Source organism: Triplophysa dalaica, chromosome 18, assembly GCF_015846415.1.
Source record: "Triplophysa dalaica isolate WHDGS20190420 chromosome 18, ASM1584641v1, whole genome shotgun sequence".
Lineage (NCBI taxonomy): Eukaryota > Metazoa > Chordata > Actinopteri > Cypriniformes > Nemacheilidae > Triplophysa > Triplophysa dalaica.
The window spans coordinates 16260287-16285926 of NC_079559.1; the positions used below are offsets into that span (position 1 = coordinate 16260287).

The 25640-nt window shown below is 37.9% G+C and overlaps 1 protein-coding gene across 2 annotated transcripts; it reads left to right on the plus strand.

Moving 5' to 3' along the window:
• Positions 1–111: 111 nt before the first annotated feature.
• aebp1b (AE binding protein 1b) lies at positions 112–25554 on the plus strand. Of its 2 annotated transcripts, none has more exons than XM_056730018.1 (22): positions 112–362; positions 4123–4197; positions 4300–4509; positions 8039–8302; positions 8429–8545; positions 8634–8726; positions 9280–9360; positions 10275–10334; positions 10825–10896; positions 12436–12522; positions 12967–13076; positions 13152–13291; positions 13457–13541; positions 13669–13813; positions 14705–14793; positions 15744–15867; positions 16056–16252; positions 16404–16583; positions 16657–17347; positions 17429–17568; positions 23776–23875; positions 24476–25554. In XM_056730018.1, the coding sequence occupies exons 1-22, from the start codon at positions 197–199 to the stop codon at positions 24994–24996; spliced, it is 3747 nt and encodes a 1248-aa protein (XP_056585996.1). In that variant the 5' UTR covers positions 112–196; the 3' UTR covers positions 24997–25554. The 2 variants fall into 2 exon arrangements, with proteins under 2 accessions (XP_056585996.1, XP_056585997.1); XM_056730019.1 differs by having other exon boundaries at positions 112–308.
• Positions 25555–25640: the final 86 nt, after the last annotated feature.

The following is a 25640-nucleotide window of genomic DNA, read 5'->3' on the forward strand; positions in this document are numbered from 1 at the left end:
TTCAGATCAGATTGAGTGATATTAAGAATAATACACTCCTCCATACTAGTTTCTCATGTGTATCTCCCTCCCTCCTCCCCACACCCATTCTCTCTCTCTCATACACTCATGCTCTGTCCTCCGTCTGTCTCTTCTCTCTGCTTTCACACACCCGATCTGTGGATCTCCTCCTGTGGGATACCGTCAATAAGGCATCATGAGGGACCAGGCAGCACTGTCAGTTCTCTGCCTGTCCCTGCTGGCTCACTGTTGGACGCACGTTTCTGCAGTGTCTCTAAACGGACTGCCAGAACCAGATAAAGCAGAAGGTGAGTCTGAGGTCAGAACATTAGACCGTTGTTCGGAGGACAACAAAGAAGCAGGTACGACTTAGGAAATGCTTTTAATGTTTACTGTTGTGTGACGGTTAACCAAGTGCAAGTTTTTATTCATATGGGATTTGCATTTGAAGTTGGCACTTAGTTATCAAAGTCAATGACATCTCCAAGGAAAGCAGCAGCACCTGCGCATGGAGAAGCACGTCTGAGAATGAATATTCAGCTGAAAGAGGGAAAACTCGCTGTGGTTCAAGAAGGGATTGGATATTGATGGAAAAGAGGATTTAAGAGTTAATCACAGTACTGTTACTGAGGTTTTTCTAGGGATTGGAAAATATGGTTAATAGCATTTTATATATAGCTATTTAATAACACACTATTTCCCTGATATGTGGACACCACTGAAATTGTTTGGTAATTAGAAATCCAGACATCTAATTCTTACATGGTTTTATTCCCCTGAAGACTGCATTTACATTTCTATCCATGTTACATTATGCTGTTGTCCCTCACAAATGCCCCGGCGAACATGGCATATCATGTCTCTGGTGATGCCGAATTCAGGGGTTCATTCCAATCCGACAAATGAACTGATCGATTTTTAAGAATCTTGTCAATGTACAATGAAAGTTAAAGGGATAGTTCACCAAAAGATCAAATATCTGTCATCATTTATTCACCCTCATGACAGTCAGAATCTGTATATGACTCAACAACACTGGCCTCCATTGACTTCCATTGTATGGAGACAAAACTGCCGAGACATTTCTCAAGATCTCATCTTTTGTGTTTTGAACGTCACAAGGGTGATTAAAAGTTGACAGTTGAGCAGAAATAACCTAATTTCAATCAGACTTAAGAAAAGGAAGTATGAAATACTTGTGCCCTTGAAGTAACAGCAGTATATCCAGTGTGAAGCTCATACTTTTGCTCCAGTGCTGTTTGATCGGATGTGTTTGTACTCTTGGTTTGAATGCCAAGCTAAAATGGGCCAGATGTTGAAAATATCTTGATAAATGGCATAGCCAGACCTTCGACTAAAAGGAAAAAGCTCTGATTCATGTTGCAGCGTATTATGTCCAACATCTGCCATTTAGGCAGCAAGAAGCAATCTAATTAATTGAAACTGTGTGGTTTTTTTGTAGTGTTTAGGAGACAAAAAAAATCTAAATCAAGTAACGACTCGACAGCCTTTGGAAATACTGTCAAAAACGTGTAGACCATTTCTGCTCAAATGTAAATGCAGACTATGCCATAGACATGAACTGATGTGGAAATCTAGTTAACCTGGTTTTCCTGTGATTACATTAGTTTTGTTTCTAGGTGGACTGATAATTGACCTTGTTTGCCCTTAGTTCCAGACGTTTCGTAAAATCCTCCAGTCAGATCAAAGCTTTACAGAACTTTCCAGTTTTCTATGCACTTTTGCATCATACAGTTAGTGAGCTGACTATGGGGAGTTTCTTGGTAATGGAACCTAAAGGTCAGACACTAATGTACAGTACAAGTCTTTTTCCTCAGAAAAGAAAAGAAAAAAGAATTTGAAAAAGATTTAAAGAGTAGGTAACATTGGATTTTAAAGGTCCTACTTTGGTTTATGTAATGTCCAACAACAAGTTTATGTACATGGAAGGTGAAATAACACTATTATGTCGTAATAATAGGCAGTTATTAGTACCCTACTTCTTGGCTGACTCTCAAAGGCTTCGTTCCGCGATTCTGTCTAATCCCCTCCTATCGCTAGCCTAGTGTCATGTGATTGGTCAGATGGTGTAGTCTGTTGTAATTGGTCAGACGCATTCAGCATGTGCCGCATACTGACCGCCTATCATCATTACTGGATTACGGTTAACAGGTTGCTGGAAATTATATACAGTATATAGATAGAGATGCCAGGGATTTTACCTTACCAGTTTGAGCCCGAGTCTGACGAAGAAACATCCGAAGACAATATTATATAGACGATAATATATTGAACACATAAATCAGCCAAGTTCAAACTGTAATAATGGTACATGTTAATAGTATTGTTCTATGAATTAGCTAAACACAGACATAAGGTACACAAATATTTCTTGCAGTTAAGACAAAAATCAATAGTCACACAAACAGGTTGTGATTCGGTGGACCTAACAGGTCCAAATAAAGCAGGTATTGCCCCCTCTTTCAAGGATAGTCGTTTACATATCCTGCAGTGAACGCGCCAAGATTATTTAAGCAATCTTCGGTGAAATGACGCTCTCACAGTAAAACCCTGGGGATTTAAAAATGAATATTGTAACCATTGTTTCTCAGAAGTTCTTCCTTTGGTAGTTTAAATAAGATGGACAGGTTCTAGACATGATGCACACGCTTCACTAACGAACAACAGTGTTTGGGGGAGGAGAGTCCCAGCAAAACGTAGGCGGGGACTATTTCTAGTGATGTAGATACGCAGCGGCTAGAGACTCAGACTAGGTCACGTCTCGTTTGCGTGATTCAGGGTCGACTCCATTTTTTACAAGCCAATAACTTTGTTATTCATTCACCTTCGGACTTACAACTTGGCAGACTGCTTACTTTCAAACACGGCAACATAACACACTGCATAAAATATAATTTTCATGATCTAATGTTAATAACTCTTTAAGCATTATATAAATTTCAATGAAACTTACTAACCTTATCGTCTATCCTATTTTGGTCAGAGCTTACATGCTTGGTCATTGTGCTCGTATATAAATTTAAGTCAAGCCATTTAAGTCATTTTTGTTCTCTGTAACTAAAATCGTCAAAAAAGCCTTATAAATCTCCTGCATTGAAACTTCCTCTTTTCTCGGATAGTGTTGATTGATGGCTAAAGCTTAAGTAAACAGATAAAGTAAACGTTTGGCAGATTGCACTTGGTCTCCCGAGAACTGGCGTTGTGCAGGAGCTCTGTGTGGGGAATGATTTCACAGCAACAGGGAAGAATGTTGCTAAAATGTTTCCTAGGAGCGATGAAACTGCCCTGTTGAGATAGGACAGGATGAGCTTCAAGTACCAGAACGTCTGTGTCTACATAGAAGGACTATGAACTTTAGAATATAGGATAGCCTTTGTGTTTCTCTCTCTCTTTCACTCCCTCTCTCTCTGTCTCTCTGTGTGTGTGCGTGTGCGTGCGTTTCTATGAATGCCATTACAGTCCAGTGTCTGTTGAAATTCATTAAAATCAAACCTCAGGAGTGACATATCATCCAATAGCAATGTGACTGACAGCATTTGACAGGTTATCAAATACAAAATATATTTTGAACTTTTCCTTAATACATGCTCAAATTAAGAGTTTGAATCCAAAATGAGAACATTTTTCAAAAATCATGTTTTTTTTATTGTGCATTCCAATTAATATAAATCTGCAGTTGGTTTGTTTTGATTAAATCCATAATAACAGCTAACGATCACAATAAATCTGAATCACAATAAATCCCAATCTCATTTTGGAAAAAAACTCTTTAAATATTTCTGTTGCATTGTTTAAAAGTGAATAGTATCTTGTTTTCTTTGCAGTATTTGAGGTTTATTTAAAATTTTGGTAGAACTATTGTTGACCAAATAAAACAAAACTTATCTTTTTATCTTAACAACAAATACCTATAAATAGTAAATTCATAAAAACATAGTGGTCTCATATTTTTTTCAGCAGCTGTATGTTACAAAATGTTGCACAAATAGCTGTAAAAACATGGTGAAATACTATGATAGGGTGAAGCATTATTTAAATATATGGTACCAATGTAAAAAAAATATGTGAAGAAATTTTAAAAAAGTTGTTATGTTTTTCTAGGCCAGCTGCAAGTAGAGATCATTCCAGCCTATGCAGAGATTGAAGTCGGTCAGCATAAAGAATTGTTGTGCAGAGGTGAGATTGTAACTCATAGGTTAACCACAAAATAATTGATTTACTTAATTCAATTTATTGGTAAATTGTCCCTGTTAATATTTCTATTTCTTCCTGTTTCAGTTGTTGGAGATGCAGAGGAGATCGACTGGTTTTCTCCTGATGGCGGGAAGTTATTAGGAAACAATAAGAAACTCAGGGTGCACAAACATGGAAATTCACTATCCATTATCATTGTTCGCAATGCCGATTTGGAGGACGCTGGGATATACAAATGTGTGGCGAGAAACAGAGACACAGAATCACAAGCCACAGCCAAGCTTGAAATTCTTTGTAAGTGTTTACATTAGTATTCTCAACATATTTTTTATATGAACTGTAATCGCAAATATTATGACAGGAACTAGCCGGCGCTGGAAAGATTTATGGAACATTATGAGCTCAGTATTGTAAACTAAAATACTGAACTATTGGATTTTCAGCATTATTCCAGTCAGATGTGACTGTTTAAATAGTCAATATTTTACACTATCAGTTACAGTAATATTTTCATTGTTTTCAATTCTTATTCTTAAAGTTATACTCCACCCAAAAATGAAAGTTTTGTCATGATTAATCACATTCAAGTTGTTCCAAACCTGTATAAATGTTTTTGTTCTGTTGACTTAAAAAAAGAGATTTAGAAAAATGTTAGCAACTGAGTGACAACTGACATTTCTGGGACATCATTGACTACAATAGTAGGAAAAATTAAAATGCGAGTCCTAGAACAGGCTACTTTCATAAATTCTTCAAAGTACAGAGCAAAACAACGCTCCTATTTCAATGTCAATGATGTCCCAGAAATGTCAGTTGCTAACATTTTTCCAAAAATATTTCTTTGTGTTCATCAGAATAAAATACGTTTACACGTTCGGTTTGGAACAAGTAGAAGGTGAATAAATAGTGAATGAATTTCCATTTTTGGGTGTTTTCACACGTTTCACACGTAAGCAAGTATACACATAAATGCATGAAAAATCATTGAACAAGTGAACAGTCTAGAACAGTGTGTTGGAAATTTGGAGAGAATTGTAGCCAGACATCCTGGTAGACGTACTGTATTCCACTCCTGCTCTTTGTATATTCATGGTGGAGTCAAAGGTTTGGCTGATGTAGAAGTCTATGACAGTTTTGCATTGGAACAAAAGAGACTTGAACAGTTCACACAAATCTTTTTTGTTGTCTTTATTGACTCACCCTCGCGTTGTTCCAAATCTGTATACAATTCTTTGTTCTGTTGAACACAAAATAATTTTTGTTTAGAATGTAGGAAAGCCAAGAGTTCTGGGGCACTATTGACTAACATTGTAATTTTCCCTTTAATGGTTGTCAATGATGGCCAAGAACTGTTACATTACAAGCATTTTTCATACATTTATCTGTATAAGAGATGCGCGGATAAGCTAAAATGTCACCCGCCACCTGCCCGCACGTATTAGTATCTCTGATGTAGATATCCGCACCCGACCTGGCCCGATCGTCAATTAAATTACTCAGTAAAATTCTAAGACTGTCTTTGTCTATAAATACTTAAATCTAATATTTCGATTTAGCACACACATAATGTACCATATTAGAGGTACCAGTCTTATGGCTTTCATACACATACAATGCCTCACAGTCGTTGCATATTACATACCCGTTTTACTTCGCTAAAACGCTCCTAACGATACTGTTCTTTCCTACCTTTTGTTTTGTTTTTAATTCTCTCTTTTTAAATTTCCTATAGGATCTGTTTTGCCTCCATTTCTGCTTTAAGAAATCGACTGTCATCTACCACCGCCACACGCGCATTTCTTTTAAATTAGCGCCTGGTGAAAAATTCATTTAAAACACATTCGTATTTTTTTGAGAAATGAGGTTAATTCCGCGACCCACCCTCAATTAATCTGAATGTATTTTTTTATTACCCGACCCACTCGACCCGCGGATCATCCGCAGCGCACATGGATTTAACCGCCATACGCGCATCACTAATCTGTATACAGATTTGAAACAACTCGAGGCTGAGTGAACTGTCCCTTTAAGAAACCCAGAAATTAATGATTCATTCAATTGGTGTTTTTTTATCCCTATAAACTGCCAATGATTTTTTGTATTTTATCCGTTAGCTTTAATAAATAGAACATGGTAGGATGTTTGGAACGACACGCTCTCTGTTTCCTGGGTACACAAGCTTATGAGGATACTTTTAAACATTTCTTTAGCTTTTTTTTTTATGACAATCTGACCCCCTTTTTTTGTATGTGTGTGTGCTTTAGCTGTGAAATACGGTTATGAGGATGCATGACCTCATTTTATGGTCTTTAAGACAGCCGTTACTGGGTATAAGTTATTAGACTCAGCAGTAGTCAAACTGTACTCCCCGCTCTTGTAAATCATGTTAAACTGAAGATGAACTTCAGTAAAATGTCTTAAAGTTTCAACCTTGTTTTCTTAAAATGGTAAAAAATGCTGGCTGATAATCCTTGCAATACATTTAGTAAACATTTCACTTATGATTAGGCTCAATTATGCAATCTTTATACACTCTGTAACAGAGGTTTTCAAGTGCGAGTCACTAAAAGTCACTTAGCTCAGTCCAATGAATGAATAGTAATGATAATCCTTTTGATATTTTATATATTGGTTTGGCAATCTTACTTGCATATTGTTCATTTCATTTCATGACATGGAAACATAAAAACTAAGAATGAATAAACACTTGGAATAGATGCTCTGAAAATACTCTAGGTTGGTTTCAATCCATGGTTAGGTCAAATATGGACAAACGGACAAACCCAACCATTGAGTTAAATTAACCTTGAAAATCTACATGTTTGAGTCAACCATTGGTTGAAAACAACCCATTGTTTTTAGAGTACTTAAAGCGTGCATAACTAGGGATTTTTAAGGTCCTGCTTTGGTTTATGTAGTGTCCAACAACAAGTTTATGTAGGCTACAGAGAAGGTGTAAAAACACTAATATTTTGTTATGATAGGCAGTTATTCTTACCTTATTTCTTAACTGACCCTCAAATGATTCGTTTTCTCAATTCATCTGTCTAGTCCCCTCCTTTCCGCTAGCCTAGTCTGATGTGATTGGTCAGATTGTCTAGTCTGCTGTGATTGGTCAGATTGTCTAGTCTGCTGTGATTGGTCTAACGCGAATGAGGCTCACGAGCTACAGTGTTGGGGGAAAGAGTGAAGTTTTCGCAGGCAGTCCTAGCAAAAGTAGGAGGGAACTATATGTAGTGACAGACATTCACGGCGGTTTGGAAATAGTCAACTAGGGACGACTCGTTTGCGTGATTCGGATTCGACTACCTGTTTTCCAAGCCAATAACTTTGTTATTCATTCACCTTCGGGTTTACAACTTGGCAGACTGCTTACTTTCAAACATGGCAACATAACATTTCACTGCATGAAATTAAATTTTCATGATCTAGTGTTATCTACTCTTTATATAAACACACACACAACTTTTTTTCCTTTTTTTAGGCAGGTATACCGGTTACCTCATACTCACAAAGTGGTCAAAATCCCATCCGTTCACAACTTTTTAAAAGAAAAACCTTTTAGTTCAGCTTGCAGTTTGACATTTTCAGGAAATCTTCACTAGTTTTTGTATGAAATGTGCATGAGTCTCTGAGTTGACTGTGGGTGGTCTGTAGACACAACATGTGAGGCTAAAACTAACCACAGTATAACCTTAAACTACTATCCCTCTATTAACCTGTGATAATAGTCTCAGATTGGGAGATCAGACTACAGTCTCACTTACAGTACGCTAAAATTCATAATATCTTTTTATCCATTTGCCGTTATCTGTCCCTTAAGTAAAGAGAATACGTAGAGAATCGGAGAGAGAGGGTAGAGGGAAAAGACAGAAAGAGCCAAAGCCCACCAAGAAACCCAAAGCTCCCAAGCCCACCAAGAAACCCAAGGGTGAGAAGAAGAACAAGGGAGGGAAGAAGAAAGGCAAGAAGGAGGAGATCATCACCACCACCACCACTACCACCACTGCTGTGCCTACAACAACTCAACCACCCATTGACTATGATGACTATTATGATCCTGAACCTGACCAATACTGGGACGAAGGTGAGAAAAACTTTTATATAAACACTAAACCATTAAAATCTTACGGGATGTTTTTTGTACTATACTCCTGTATTTGATCTCGAATAAGATCATTTTTCAGTTACGATCACTCCTTGATGTCCATAGTATATACTGAGACAACGACGGCTGTAACCGATCAGCCCCCAACAGAGAAATTTACAGAATTCCCCTCAGATTTTCCTCCTGACACAGATGATTACCCTCAACCTTATCCTGACTCAGGTGAGCTTAATATCTGGTCTAATAAATAAAATTTTGATAATTATTCGTAACAAATACTGTATGTCCACCACTGCATTTCCTTTTTTAGAAGATGATGACTATTGGAAGGTGGATGAGCCTGTTCCTACAACCCCTGGGAATACCGGTAGCCATGACAATGATGACTACTGGGACCCCAGATGTAAGGATTCTATTATTGTTCATTTATTATTTTTAAATTGATCAAAGTTGAATGAGTTTTATCTTGACACAGTGATTTAGAGTCTGGGCTTGTGCTGAAAAAAGTGAGATATTACAATGATACAATCAGTCTGCATTTGTCCATTAAAAGTAGACAAGATAAAGTAGCTGAAACAAAGTAAATGTGTCCTGAGTCTAATGACAAACGCGAACTGGAAACAGACCAATCTTAAAACAAACCATCTAGTGAATTTTAAGACCACAGTATCTATTGTCTATTCAATGCGTTTATCTATTGCAATAATATTTGAGGTTTTAAACTCACAGGAAGTTGAAACATAATTTGAATTGGAATGATTGGAGGGAAGTATTTTTTCATCCTTTTCCACAAAATGAATATTAATTTAATAAATACAATGAAATACATATGTATTAAAATTTCTCAGCAAATTGACATATCAACTGTGTATTATTCTTATTTTTTGTTATTTGACTTACAGACCTTGTTTTGACACAACCTACATATTTTAGATTTGATCTTCTTTTGTCAACAGATGAGGTAGCAGAAAACCTGCCGTTCCCTGATGGTAAAGAGATCAGCTCAACTGATGAAAACTGGCAATACAGTACCACAGGTTAGGCCAGAAATACAGAAAGTATTAAATTAATCAAATCATTTATCTATTAAAAGTCTGCTTTTATTTCTCTGTTTTACTACCAAGGCAGATTTGAACTGTCATTCGTAATTGTTAATATAGTTAGAAGCAGAAGTAAAAATGCACGGTGGTTTATGATTTAATTTTAACTTTCTTTACATCGCAGACTTGTTTTATTTGTATATTTGTCATTACAAAGGAGTGAATTTAAACACCCTGTGAATTGGTGTTAACCAAATTGAATAAAACTTTTAACACAAAATACACCCACGTCATGAAAGATGCTGTTTTACTACATAAAACCCAAAATGTCTAGTAGGGGTTTTTGTTAAGGAAAGCAGCTCAAACGCGTCCGACTATTAGCAAACACCATATGAGTCATTAAACTGTACTCTCAGTGATACAAATTAATCTAAAAGAGTCTGTATTAAAGTACTAAAGCCAACAGCCTTAAAGAAACAGTACCCCCCAAAAGAAACATTTTGTTCCAACCCAGTGGAAAAACATCCATCTATGGGTATATTATAGGCCTATACTTTTTACTCTCTTTCAAAGCTATTGTATAGAATTGTAATGAATTGATTGTTTACTGCATAGCACTTAAAATCACTTTGTTGTATTATGCATGATAAAATAAAGTTACTTCACAATAATAATGCTTTACAATGCCATAAAAGAGCAATTTTTTTGCTGCATTCTCCATAAAATCCTTCATATCCTCAGAAACGTATAATGTTCTTATGTGAACCTCTTAAAGAATGGTTCTTTGGGGATTCGAAAATGTTTTTTCTATAACATCACCTAGCAGCTGTGGCACCATTTTAAGAGTGTCATTTTTGGGAGACTTGAATAGTCCAATATGTATTCATTATTCATGTGTTTTCTTGTCACAGTGGAGCCCACCGTCCCTTTATTTGAGAGCAACTGGTATGAAGAATATGAATATGGACATGGTACAGTACTGTATACTTTTCTTTATACTGTACATTGAGAAAGCATGTCAGACTGAGAATATATACAGAGAAACCTGCTATTTCAACCCTGAACTAAACCGTTTAAGACACATGGGGTGCCATTTTAGCTCAAGCTGATCATTTCGAAATGAAGTAAAATCTTGAAGCTCGAACCTACAGTCATAAAGTAATAAAGACATGGAAATACATCCTTACAAAAGACAACAGAGCAGATCAATTCACAGTTGTGTTTTGTTTGTGTGCTGATTTCGAAGTATTTCCACCAAACCTGACGTTTAGAGAAAAAACAATCTCTATTTCAATCTCTATTTGTCTATTTCTAGACAATCTCACCTAGAAATAGACAATCTAGACAATCTCAACTTTCCCATGTGCTCTTTCAGACATTCATGACATGTTTGTATAATCTGTAACATTAAATATCATTGTGTGCTTTCACTTGCACTATTGGTTTTAATTTTACCAACAGAAAAGAAGCTGGACGAGGAGAAAGAGAGAATAGAACAAGAGGAAAGAGCGAGAATAGAGAAGGAGGAGAGAGGTACAGTGTGTTTCAGCCTTCTTCTTTAATTTATGCACTGTCATTATTTTTGAATGATGGCTATCGATGAGCTGATCTAAAAAAAGTTTGTTGGAATGCTTGATTCTGATTGGCCATTTGCAACATTTGAAGGTTCGTTATTCCCAGATAACAACCTCTCAAAACTAAAAACACGGTAGCCCGGATGCAGCAAATCATTTTGACAGGTTTTAATTAAATATAAATATGTCTTTGAATAACGTCAATGACATTACATTTACAAACAATTAAACCAAATTTGCCTGTTTGTGACATGGCTCTCCTGTTTTTGCCTAGTGATTGATATCCTTGGGACAACATCATGTTCACCCTGGGACAACATTTAAATCAACCAATCATATTTCAGAAATAAATTTACAGTTTATTTTAAACTTAATCTTCCAACCAGGATTAGGTGTTTCTAGACCATTGTTTTTCACTTATCATTTCGCTCTGATTTTAGGGATGGTTTAGGTTTGGTGTGGGTTTATGTTTTATTTATAAAAATGTTGTCCTAAGGTCAACAAAATATGTTGTCCTGAGGACATCAACCACTTGGCAAAATCAGGTCGAGCTTGTGTCAATTGCAGGTCATTTATTACCTTAAAACCGGAAGTATTTTTTTTTCCCTGGCGGAAGGTCTGCATTCAGTAAAAATTTGTGAAATATTTCAAATTCATATTTCATGTCTGTTTTTTTTCTCATTTGCCAAGTGTGCGGGAAATGTACAAGCATGTTCAAATTCTGTAAATCAAATGTTGTTCAATATCTCTGACAGTTTTAAATAACATAATTATAAATGTGTTTGTCTTTCTGTTTTGACTTGGATTCAGTTCTTTCTTCAGTTCAGTTGAATTTGATGTCTTATTAAAAGCCAGTTCCCAGAAACTACAGCAAACAGACTTCTTTAAAAATGTCTTGTTTCTTACTGGCAGAACAAAATCCTTTGCACTCATCTAAGTGAGACAGAGAACCAGGACTGTTTTGATAAACAAGATTTTGTGTAACAGGACACATTCCAAAAATGAGATTCATGGAACGTTTCAGGATCAACAAAACGTTTAATGTTCTTTTCATACACGCTGATTATAGGCTCATGCATTGTAACACATTTAAAGGCAGAAAATGTGGAGGTCACATGTGTGTAAATTGACTTAAATTAAATTTTATTTAAGTTCCTAATTAATCATTCTAGTTGTGTATTTCCTATCATGTACACCATGACAAGATTGCTTGGCAAATGTATGTCAAGCTGTTATCTTGCAATAACAGTACTTTGCCTGGCTAAAATTCAGTTTGTATTGAATTCACCCTCATCTGGTTTATAAAAATCAGTTTCCAGCCTTCCAAAACGAAAAGTTAGCCAGACGTTTAGCAAGAATCCAAGTTTTTTAAGAAATCTGATATCGAATTTATGTGCATGTTTCGCCTCAAATGTTCTTATCGTGCTTTTTCCATGAATAACTCCATAATCACGATTTCCGGATATAAATGTTGAGTATGAATATGCATACTCCTCAGAAAGAGAGCCCAAATGGAATGAGGAAGAGGAAGAAGAGGAAATCAGGAGAAAAAGACCTCCACCACGTGTGTACAAAGAACCCAAGAGTGAGTGGTGTTCAGTCACTGTTTTCTTACAGTATTGATAACGTAGGATACATTTTTTTCACCATAACATTTCTCTGTACAAGCGCAGTTCAGTCTGTTGTCGTGTTCGATATTTGAAGTATTCAAAGAAGAATTTTTTTGAGATTTTATGTCATACTTAGTCATAACAGTACTAAGGTAACCAAATAGTGCAGATCAGGACATTCGCTGATTTTATATATTTGAAGGTGGGGAATCCGAGCAAATCCACGCTCCGATTCCACAGCTGGTTCTTTTCAGAGAAAACGTGTTCTCCTTATGAAGCAGATGCATGAATGTGGTCTTCTTTCATGCACATTACACTGAACCAAGAGGACCCGTAAAAATATAACGTATTAGACTAGCATGCTGATAAAATGTATATTCATGTCTGTATAAAGTAGATATTTCTTATGCCTCCGTCAGTATGTCCACCTCTGGGGATGGAGTCTCATCGTATAGACAACGACCAGCTGTTGACTTCCTCTGTTCATCATCATCGCTATGGGCCAAACAGAGCTCGTCTTAATACTCAGGTACATCCATGATTTGTGCTGAATTCACTGCACATGAATCAATGTAAAAACATTGTTTACCTGTAAACCTAACAGGCATCTGGAGATCAAGATGATATGAATGGTGGGGCGTGGTGTGCTAACCCTGAAGAGAAGCTCCATTGGATTGAACTGGACGCTCGTACGCTGACCGAGTTCACTGGGGTCATCACACAGGGACGAGACGACCCCATCGAGTAAGAACAGTGGTCAAAACAAGATTCTTTTAATTCAAGGATAAATGTGTGTTTAAAAAGTGATTCTCTAATAGTTCATATATATTGGACAACGATATCTGTTGCATTTTATTGGAGGAATTGGTACACCATTCTTACGTTGTCTTCATTGTTCTGATGTTTTAGGAGTGACTATGTGTCTTCATATCATGTGGCCTTCAGTAATGACAGCAGAGAGTGGACTGTTCTTCATGATGGATATGCTGAATGGGTTGGTTGCCAGTTTCACACCCAAATGGCCTCTTAATAGAATACTTAAATATTACCACACCACTTCTAACATAATATACATACACAATAACAGATTTTTTTCTCTCTCTTTTTGCCCATATGTTCAGTTGTTCTTTGGTAACACAGATAAAAGCACCCCAGTGTTGTCTCAGTTTATGGAGCCGGAAGTGGCTCGCTACATCCGCATCTTGCCCCAGAGCTGGAACGGCACCATGTGTATGAGAATGGAGGTTTTGGGATGCCCAGTCCCAGGTGAGAGACACAGGACCTCCATTAAAACTCAAACACTGTTTGATGTTGGCAATAGTCAAACAACAGAAAGCAAGGATTTTTGAAAAGGTTTCTTAGTACACTAGTTTACAGATATCCGTAAGCCTCATGGGCGCCGTATAGGGGGGAAAGTTAAGACAATTCCAAGGGCCCATGACTGACAGGGGCCCCCAAAATAGGTAAAAACGAATATAAAATTATAAAACCATCATCATTCCGTATATATTTTTATATAATAATAAAATTAATGATCTCTTTGTTTTTGGGAGTGAAAGTTAAAAATCCCCATTGACCAAAAATTAAACATCCATATTGACCGACCACCTGCATCTGGATGAAATGATTTGGTCCTGCCTTAGCGCTCTCAGTGATGGTGTTTCGTTGCAGTCAGTAGATGCCCCAGAACTACAGTGACCACAATGTTGCCTAGTAATGTTAAATCAAAATCTTTTTCCCTTTTTTCATTGTTTTGAGAGGATGAGAGGATTTTATAATCTTTCATTAATAATTATAATAATCATTTTGTAAAGAGAATTTATTCATTTTGTCAAATTTTACAATAAAAATACATTGAGACTTTAAAATATGGCCTTCAGCACATTTTTTATGATTGCTTTTAATCTTGCATCAAATAGTGAACTGCATACTATACTTGCATGCATGTACAAATCACCAGCAGTAAATATTGTGCTAGTACTAGTATTGAACTACAAGAAGCAAGGCAGTTGCAAGCCTTTAATTAGAGTTATGTACAGCTTTTGATGGGACACTTGGCCCCTGGTAAGGTTGATATATTAAATTCAAAAACGTTAGCTATTTTTAATCATTTTTGATTGGATGCCTGTTGTATTTTAATATTTGCTCTACACTCAGATACTCTCAACCAATACCAGAGTCAGAATGAGGTGACAGCCCGAGATGACATGGACTATAAATATCACAATTACCTCGACATGGAAAAGGTAAGGACAGATGCCTGGAATTTAACCACTTAGTAAAGCAGCGAAAATAATGACATAAAAGAATAACGAGATTCTTAAAAAATATATATATACAGCCTCTGAATAATTAAGAGACCATTCCAATGTTTCATTTCAAATCAGCATTTCTATATATATTGTGGTCATTCCAGTCCAGTGTTTGTTGAATTTCAATAAAGTCAAACCTCAGTAGTGACCCAGTCATCCAAAAGACTGACAGCAGGACAAAACGAATGAAAAATTTGATAAAAATCAGGTTATCACATTTTTTTTTTACTTTTTCTAAATACATGTACAAGTATAACTTTTTTATTGCTTAAAAGTGAAAATCAACTTTTTTGCAGAATTTGAGGTTTGAAAATATACTGAACATCTTTTCTGTTATTATGACCTGTTTTTCCAGTTTTGAGTTTCTGCAAATAAATGCAAAAAGAAACAAAATAAAATGACAAGATTTAGGAGATATATTGATAGTAGTTCACAGAATGAAAAAAAAAGGACAATTTTACCTAAACACATGCCTATAAACCGAAAAAAAAAAAAAAAATTGTGGCAGTTGTATATGTTGTGCTTGCATAAGTTGTGCTCGCCCATGCAAATAAAAACACAATGGTGTAAGACAACACCGTGTCTACACCGGATACGACAGGCGCGATGTGACACAACAAAAGACATTAGAAACGCATTAGAACCCATTATAATTTAAAATATTGTCCACACTGGATGCGGCACACCCATTAAGAACAAGCAGGTTGTCATGTCGCGTCGCGCCTGTTGCGCCCAGTGTAGACACGGTCTAAAGATTTCAAACCTGTGATGTGCTAAGAAACCTGCCGCGGTTATGGTGGTTGCCAGGCCGTTGCTAAAGCATGTGGTTACAATAGGTGTTTTAACAATTTTAGCACATTGAACATTTGTCGTTGTTTTCACAGCTGATGAAATCTGTCTCTGATGAGTGTCCCAACATCACCAGATTCTACAGTCTGGGCAAGAGCTATAATGGTCGAGAGATATACGCTATGGAGATTACTGATAACCCTGGTACACATGAAACAGGTGAAGAACATCAGAAGACAGTATTATTAGACCACTATAAATATATAACAGATCTGATACTTATGGCACTTTTAACCATATTACAGTTTAAAAATACGTAATATAACCAAGAATGAGAAACAACAAAGTATTTGAGCGTTTTCATTTTTCATTTGATGTTCAATACAAAGATTAACATCTTTACTCAGGAGAGCCAGAGTTTAGATACACAGCAGGTTTTCATGGAAATGAGGCTTTGGGGCGAGAGCTTCTCCTGATGCTCATGCAGTTCTTCTGCCGAGAGTATAAAGACGGCAACCCTCGGGTGCGCCACCTGGTGGATGAGACCAGAATTCATCTGGTGCCCTCAGTCAATCCTGATGGCCATGAGAAAGCTTTTGACAAGGTGTGTGACACATTTATACAAAGCTTACAAGTGAAAATATAGTCTACACAGGCACAAAAATACAAATAATACATCTTCATATTTCCCGATTCCCGAATATGCAACTTGCTAGTATATTTCATCTTTAACTGAACATCACTGCGACTCGCAGGGCTCCGAGTTGGGCAGTTGGACATTAGGCCACTGGACCGATGACGGCCATGACATCTTCCAGAACTTTCCAGACCTAAATAACATCTTCTGGGATGCGGAGGACGCCGGCATGGTGCCCAAACTGACACCAAACCATTACGTGCCCATCCCTGAGGGTTATCTCTCAGGCAATGGCTCGGTACGTAAACCGTTGACCAATCAGATTACAGGAGCAAAACTTTCATGAAATTTGTGTACTGTGTCTTCATCAGGTTGCGGTAGAGACTCTTGCCCTCATCACCTGGATGGAGGCCCACCCTTTCGTGCTCGGTGCCAACCTGCAGGGTGGGGAGAGACTAGTGACCTACCCATTCGACATGCGCCGCCTAACCAAGGAGTCTGAGGAGAAAGAGAAACGGCTGAACCCTAGAGCACATCGACAGAAGCGACAGTACGAGGAGGAGGAAGAAGAACCCAACCCGTACCTTCACATTGGATATCATCAGGAGAGCTATGGCAGCCGCCAGGAAAGCAGCCCCTATCACCAGGAGACCTATGGATACCATCAAGAAAACTATGGGTACCACCATGAGAATCAGGGCTATTCCGAGGAGAATCAAGGCTATCGCGAGGAGAATCATGGATACCGTGAGGAGAATCAAGGCTATCGTGAGGAGAATCAAGGATATTATGAGGAGAATCGGGGGGATGAGCGTTCAGAAGGGCATCATGAGGGTTATCAAGAAGGATATTCAGAAGGCTATAGGGAAGGGTATGGAGAAGGTGAAGCAGAGGAGGAGATCAGGGTCACTGAGGACCAGTCTTTATTCCGCTGGTTGGCCATATCTTACGCCTCCACTCACCGGACCATGACTCACACCCATCAGGGAGGTTGCCATAGTGATGACCCAACGGGTGGCATGGGCATTGTCAACCGTGCCAAGTGGAAGCCCATCCCTGGAAGTGAGCTTTACTTTCATTTCTTGAATTAGAATCAGATTTTCACTTTTTTGTGATATTTAATAACTTCAAATCTCTTCACAGGTATGAATGATTTCAGCTACCTTCACACTAACTCTTTCGAGCTGTCTGTTTTTCTGGGCTGTGATAAGTTTCCACATCGGAGCGAGCTTTTCAGGGAGTGGGAGCATAACAGAGAAGCTCTGCTGACCTTCATCTCTCAGGTGAGATGCTTAGATCTATATCATGAACAGGACTGGAAAACAGTCTGATGTCTGAACAGAGCTGATTCTTTTTTGTCTCTGATACTCCTGAATGAAGTTGTTTGTTGGCATTTCCATTCATCTCAATGACAGCTTTTTGGGCTGACACTGAAACCTCTGATTTGAAGTCTAAAATCTTTGCTCATTGATGTATTTCAACCAGTCAAAAAACCTGTCCTTATTTTTTGGGTGTAAATAACTTCACTTGGACTTTTAAATGTTTGTGATGATGTTATGTATATGTAGCGCTGTGAGTTGGGACAAGCCCAAGTTGTCTAATAAGAAAGTCCGACTACGCCACCCTAGGAGATAATCCCAGGGAAAATACTCAACCAATTAAAGCACACAGGTTCGGTTCCCTCAGAATTAGAGAAGAGGTGGGTAATATACAAAAATACAAATGTTTATTAATACAAAAATGATTTAAAACATTTGACACGTATAACAAGAGACACTGAAACGCCACTTCAACAAAACAAAACTAAATAACACCAGCAGGGCTTAGGCTCCCAACAGTACGATTTAATGTGGAGCCGTAATCAATGTGGAGTTTGGTTTTACAAGGCACACATCCACGCACACGCACACCTGTGCAGTCTAATCACACTATCAAGCACTCACAGTGTACACCGCACACGATAAAGAAGAACCACCACCACAAGGAGGAAGGGCAATCTAACCGTGGGACCCCAGCTCCTGCAATAAACAAATAAGAAACTATAAAAATGATAATGTAGACTCAACTCAACTCAACTTTATTTATATAGCGCTTTTTACAATTTTCATTGTTACAAAGCAGCTGTACATGAGACACATTTAATACAAGTATGAATTCTAAAGCAGCCCCCCCGGCCAGGCAGATAGTGCAAAACAATATGCAAACGGTGGTGAGGAACCCAAAACTCCCATCGAGAAAAAAAACCTCAGGGGAACCCAGGCCCAACCAGGGGATTCCAGTTCCCCTCTGGCAAAAGCTGCTGCCTCTGCACAAGCTCATCAGTGCTTGCACAACAAGGCTTAATAAAAATATAAAAATTAAAGATTATCATTAACAATCTAATAGCATTTGAAATGTTGTAGAAAAAAACAAAGTTGTCGCGTCCTTTATCCAGCTCTATCCTCTTAGCACTTGTCAGGTCACCGCTTCCCATTCTCAGCTCTGCCATCAGGTCTGGGCATGAACTGCATCCTGCGGTAACCTTGGAACAAAGAGACAAGACTGGCTGAGAGTAGAGTACTGTTCTGCACTCTTTGATGCAACAAGTACATCATTTGTTGTTGGATGTGTTCCTGGTTCCGGTTGATCTAAATAATGCAGCCTAAATCCTCTGAGGATTAATATTATGGAGGTGTAGTGTATGCAAGATTAAAAAGATGAGTCTTTAGTCTAGATTTAAACTGACAGAGTGTGTCTGCCTCCCGGACCGTGCAGGGAAGAATATTCCAAAGTTTAGGCGCTAGATAAGAAAAGGATCTACCACCTGCACTTGATTTTGAAATTCTAGGTATTACCAACTGACAGGACCCCTTAGAGCGTAATGTACGTGGTGGTCTGTAATACAATAGAAGTTCATTCAAATACTGCGGCGCTAGACCATGTAGGGCTTTATAGGTAATAAGCAAGATCTTAAAGTTAATGCGATGCTTTATAGGTAACCAGTGCAAGGTTGACAGAACCGGGGTTATATGCTCATACTTTTTTGTACGTGTAAGAACTCGAGCTGCCGCGTTTTGAACCAGTTGCAGTTTTTGTAATAGGCCCGCAGGGCAACCACCTAGAAGTGCATTACAGTAATCTAGTCTTGATGTCATGAATGCATGAATTAATTTCTCTGCATCTGACAGTGACAGCATATGACGTAATTTAGATATATTCTTAAAATGGAAAAATGCAATTTTACAGGTGTTTGCGACATGGCTTTCAAATGAGAGAGTACTGTCAAATACAACGCCAAGATTCTTAGCTGATGACGAGGATTTTATGGAGCATCCGTCAATCGTTAAGCAGTATTCTTGGTTGTTACGCATAGCAGTTTTCGGTCCAGTAAGTAACACTTCTGTTTTGTCCGAGTTTAGTAGTAAAAAATTGTTACTCATCCACATTTTTAAGTCAACTATGCAATCCTTTATTCGATGAAACTGCTGGGTTTCATGAGGCATCGAGGAAATATAAAGTTGAGTATCATCAGCATAACAGTGAAAGCTAATTCCGTGTCGCTTTATTATATCTCCTAGAGGTAGCATGTATAATGCGAAGAGCAGGGGTCCCAAGACTGAGCCCTGTGGTACACCGTACTGGACTTGTGATTTGCGGGACACCTCATTGTTTATTGCTACAAATTGAAAACGGTCGGATAAATAAGACTTAAACCATTTCAATGCTATTCCGTTAATGCCGACGTAATTTTCGAGTCTATGTAGAAGTATGCTGTGGTCAATGGTGTCAAATGCAGCACTGAGGTCTAGCAGCACCAATAACGAAATACAGCCACGGTCAGACGCTAAAAGCAGATCATTTGTAACTCTGATCAAAGCAGTCTCTGTACTGTGACATGCTCGAAATCCAGACTGGAATTCATCATTAATGTCATTCCTTTGGAGGAAGGAGCATAATTGAGTTGAAACTACTTTTTCCAGAACTTTAGATATAAAAGGTAAATTCGATATAGGCCTGTAATTCCCTAGTTCTTTAGGGTCGAGTTTGGGTTTTTTTAAAAGAGGCCTTATAACAGCCACCTTAAATGCTTTAGGCACATGTCCTAATGTCAGAGATGAGTTAATAATACTAAGAAGAGGATCTATAATTTCGGGGAGCATTTCTTTCAGTAGTTCTGTAGGTATAGGGTCTAGCATGCATGTTGATGATTTAGATGATTTAATGATTTTAGACAGTTCATCGTGATCTACTGTAGAAAATAATTGCAATTTCTCCTTAGGGGTGCTGTAGTTAGTTTGTTCAGCGGATTTCACTACAGGTTGCATTGTTATAATTTTTTCTCTTATATCTTGGATTTTACTTGTGAAGTAGTTCATAAATTCATCACTGTTATGCTGATAATCAGAATCTGACGTCGATGACGACTTATTTTTTGTTAATTTAGCCACGGTGTTAAATAAGAACCTAGGGTTGTGATGGTTTTCCTCTATTAGTGTTGAAAAGTAGGCGGATCTAGACGTTTTTATTGCATTCCTGTAATTTCGAGTACTATCCTTCCATGCTATACGAAATACCTCTAAATTCGTTTTCTTAAAGTTGCGCTCCATTTTACGGGATGCTTTTTTTAGAGTCTGAGTGTGTTCATTATACCACGGTGTTGGGCTGCTATTTTTAATTTTCTTTAAACGCAGAGGAGCAACTGTGTCTAATATTTCCGAGAAAGTAGAGTTAAAATTTTCAATAGTAGTGTCAAAATCGTCAACGTTATTACTCATGCTGGATATTTTAGACAATTCAGGCAGATTATCGAGAAACGCATCTTTGGTAGTTGAAGTAATCGTTCTACCATATTTGTAACAAGGAGTTTGATTTGCAGCCGTAGGCCATTGAAGCAAACATAATATCAGATAATGATCCGAAATATCTTCACTCTGCTGAACGATTTTAACATCGTCCACATTTATACCATAAGAAAGTATTAAATCTAAAGTATGATTACGAAGGTGAGTGGGTCCTGACACATGTTGACTAACGCCCATGGAGTTAAGAGTGTCTTTGAAAGCCAGTCCCAAGGCATCTGTATCATTGTCTACATGGATATTAAAGTCACCGACGACAAGGACTCTATCTGCGGCCAGTACTAGTTCTGATAAGAACCCACCAAAATCTTTAATAAAATCTGTGTGGTGCCCTGGAGGCCTATATACAATAGCTAGAATAAATTTTAAAAATGTTTTGTCCTTAGTATTAGGTGTCGATACGTGAAGTACCATGACTTCGAAAGAACTGTACTTAAAATTAGACTTCTGAGAGGTAATAAAAGAATTCTTGTAAAGTGCAGCGACACCTCCCCCTCTACCTTTTAGACGAGGCTCGTGTTTATAGTAATAATCATGGGGAACGGATTCATTTAGAGTAATAAAATCATCTGGCTTTAGCCATGTTTCTGTCAAACAAAGCATGTCTATTTTATGATCGGTTATCAAATCGTTAACAAAAAGTGCTTTATTTGAGAGAGATCTAATATTAAGCAATCCGAGTCGTAACAGCTGATTATCTGTATTTTGTTCATGTTTGATTTGTTTAACGTTTATTAAATTACTTTCAAGAGGTTTACGCAATATCTTATGTTTGCTAATCCGGGGGACAGACACAGTCTCTATTTTATGTTGTTTGTAAGAAGGGATTATTACATGTTGTATATTTTGTGTATTCTGTAACGCGAGACGGCAAGCAGACATCAATAATAAAACCAGTCCTGACAGCAATGAATGTCAATAACAAACAAATATAGGCAGAAAACAAAAGAATTAAATAATTGGTCACCTGAGCTTACTACAAAACAACTTGAATTCAGTAGATGACCACAAGAGTCACACTACTCGATGGTTGATCAGCTGCTTCCAAAGCTATGAGCAGTTAATTAATTTTACCAGGATAACGATGAAAGAAAAGCAGATAAATTCAACCAAACCAACTGTACTTCAACATAATTATATAATATAAAAAGCACAAAAGAAACACAACAAAAGTTTAAATCAAAGACGAAAAAGAAACCGAGGGCAGATTAGCTCCCCTACAAGCGGGAAGAACTAAATAGTCCTCCCACACCAGCCAGAAATATGAGGCAGAACACTAAAACGCCACGATAGGAGCCAAAGGAGTACTCCCCTTTTTGTTTATGGTGATGATCGCGTCGATGCGGCTATAGGCTATGGACCGCAGCACTTTAACCGCGCGCACACAGCAGCACACAAAATCACCGCATAGAACGAGAGGGAGAATCCTTTAGCGAACACAAAAAAAAGGATGTTACTAATCATAACACTACCCCCACTCCCTCTTATAGTTACGTTTAAAACCCTTACCATCAGGATATCATGGCAGATAGCACGCTTAATAGACACGGATTGGTCACAGTCATACCCACAGATAACTCAATGGGATACAGGGAATCATGCCTAATTAATACGCGAAAAGAAATGTTAAATTCACACACCCATACCAGCCCTATAGAACGAGCTCTTAACGATAAACATACCTGAGAGGCGAACAGTCATCAAATCCGCTAAGCAGTACAAAAGAAGAGCACCATCACCCAGCTGCCAGATGTTTAACATGCAACGAATTCAGATTATGAATACCACCAATTCCCAAAGTTATCAACCATTCAAATACAGCAAGCTTACCTACAAGCTCCGTCAACACGAGCAAACAAACGGGGAAATTGGACGTGACGCATCCCAGGTAACAACCAATCAGGCTTTAAATAGAAGATACTACTCAATAATAGGCTAATGTAACTGTCAATCACCTAGTCCCGTTACATATAGTTCACCATAAAATTTACATTTTGTCATCATTTGGTTACCCTTAAGTTGTTTCATAACCTGTATACATTTCTTTATTGTGCTGAACACAAATTAAGATATTTTGATGAAATTTTGTAACTTATCCGTTTTGTGTCAACCATGACTCCCATGTTAGTCTATTTTAATTTTTGGGAGAACTTTTCCTTTAATGCATCAAGTCATCAACAGTTAATAGTCATTACTGGAGAAAGGTTTTTTGCATCTGCTGACAAGGTGCCCATTCTCACCAGCCAAACCCTGATTCTTCGTCCCAATTCACCTACTTACACTTTTCTCCAAAAGTATGTACTATTTCTCATATGGAAAAGTGTAAAATATGGAAAATATACGTTTTAATGTGTAGAAAAACACAAAAGTCTATGCACATACTGGGACATACGAATGCAAAACAGCAGTGAACGTTGCTGCCCATACGCGATACTGTGATCAATAACAGTGATGAACATCAAAACTGCTCTTCGGAAATAATAGAGTAGACCATACGGGTACTTTGAGAATACCTATTTTAACACTGTGATTTGGGACGTATCACATCTAATTTCAAATACTATTTAGGATGGATAGTAGGCGGAATGGGATGGAGGCTTTGGTATGAGATGACACACCTGTGCTTAACATTTAAGTTTAACATTTTCTCAGGTGCATCGAGGAATTAAAGGTGTTGTGAGAGATAAAGAGGGGAATCCTATTGTCAATGCCACAGTGTCTGTGGAGGAAGTCAATCATGATGTCAGGACAGGTGAGGTGTTTCTGTTGGATTTGAGAAGTGGTTCGTAAATGTTTCCGTTGCAATGCCCCCTTTGTGTAGGGTGAGTCGCTTTGTGCTCCCCCAAATAAGTACTTATAATATTAAACCTAGAATTTTAATTGAACCAAAAACATATTCAGTAATACAACTTGCTATATCAATTAATTTGGTTGGTGGTCTTATTTTCCTAATGTTTTATTGCATAAAATTTATGATAAATTTCTATATTTCATAAAATGCCACAGTTTGAGAACCATTATAACGTTGAAAGGACAGTTTCAACTATTTGTAGGGCAGGCTTTCTGCAAAAATAAAAAATGTTGAGTGTTAAAATGATGGTCAACTTTAACACTATCCAGTGAAAACATTATAGTGAAGCTGACAAACCAAAAGTTTGTTTCATGCAAGTTAATTTTCTACTTGTCTTTAGATTTCATAAAAACACATCATTAATCAAATTTAAAACATTCATAGATTTGACCTAGTAAACCATTTAAACTATGTGTGATGTCTGCCATGTCTACAAAAAAGAAATTTGAAACAATGAAAAGTGTAGATAAATGAAACACATCGTGTCTTTAACATGTTTAGGTGAATCTGGTGACTACTGGCGTCTTCTGAACCCTGGCGAGTATCGTGTGACGGCCAGAGCCGAAGGCTATTCTCCCTCCACACGTCTGTGCGTGGTAGGGTACGAGCCAGGTGCAACCCTGTGCAACTTCGATCTCAGCAAGTCAAACTGGGACCGCATCAAACAAATTATGGCTCTCCACGGCAACAGGCCCATTCGGTTGCTAAGCAACGGCAACAGGGGAGGAGGAAGTTACAGCGGCAATTTCGGTGTCGACACAAACCGGACACGTCTACGACAGTTACGACTGCTCAGACTCCGTCGCCTACGGCAACAGAGGCTGCTGGCTGCCAGAACGACGCCGCCCACCACTACCGTGATCACCACGACCAAAGTTCTACCAACCACAGAGAGTACCACACCCTGGTTTGATCGCTGGACTCATGAAGAAATCCTGGAGGGGAACACAACCGAGCCTGAAGAGATTGAACTCACAGAGGCACTGGAATACAACTACAATTACAACATAGACGATTATTAAAACCAAACGACGGATAAAAAAATTATCCAAAGATTGATTGGTTTGGAACAGTATGGTATGCAGTCGGCAATAGTTGCCATAATTTCACCCTTATGTTAGAAAGGCTTCGGTGACTGTGAAGACATGTGTAAAACGTTGGTGCATATAAAACCAGAGAATTGTGGGAAGTGACGCATAACTGGAACAGGCACTTTTGAAATGACACATAAGCTTTTTAATTCATAAGATGAAAGTAAATTATGATTATGAAATGTGACAAATCTTTAAGTAACAAACAATCACTCGTATTTCTCATAGTTACAAGTCTATTGTATATTATTCTTCTAAAACGTAATGAAGATTTCACATACGACTACCCGCACAACACCCACTGAATGAAAATGGAATTCATGTTACAAAATGGACTTTATTAACCTATCTTTTCCACATATAAGCAACCAATGTGTATTAAAGGCTTTAATTGAAGACTAAAGGGTCTACATTTGTCTCCAGAAGGATCAATGGCCTGAGGTAAAGGACACTTCCTTTTCAGTTAATAAAGTCTTGTTTACATATTCACATGTGTCCTGCCTGGTTTACTCTGGCATGCTCTGGTGTGTTGGTACACCGGAGACCATATCCAGCCGATACGTGACCATTTGGCT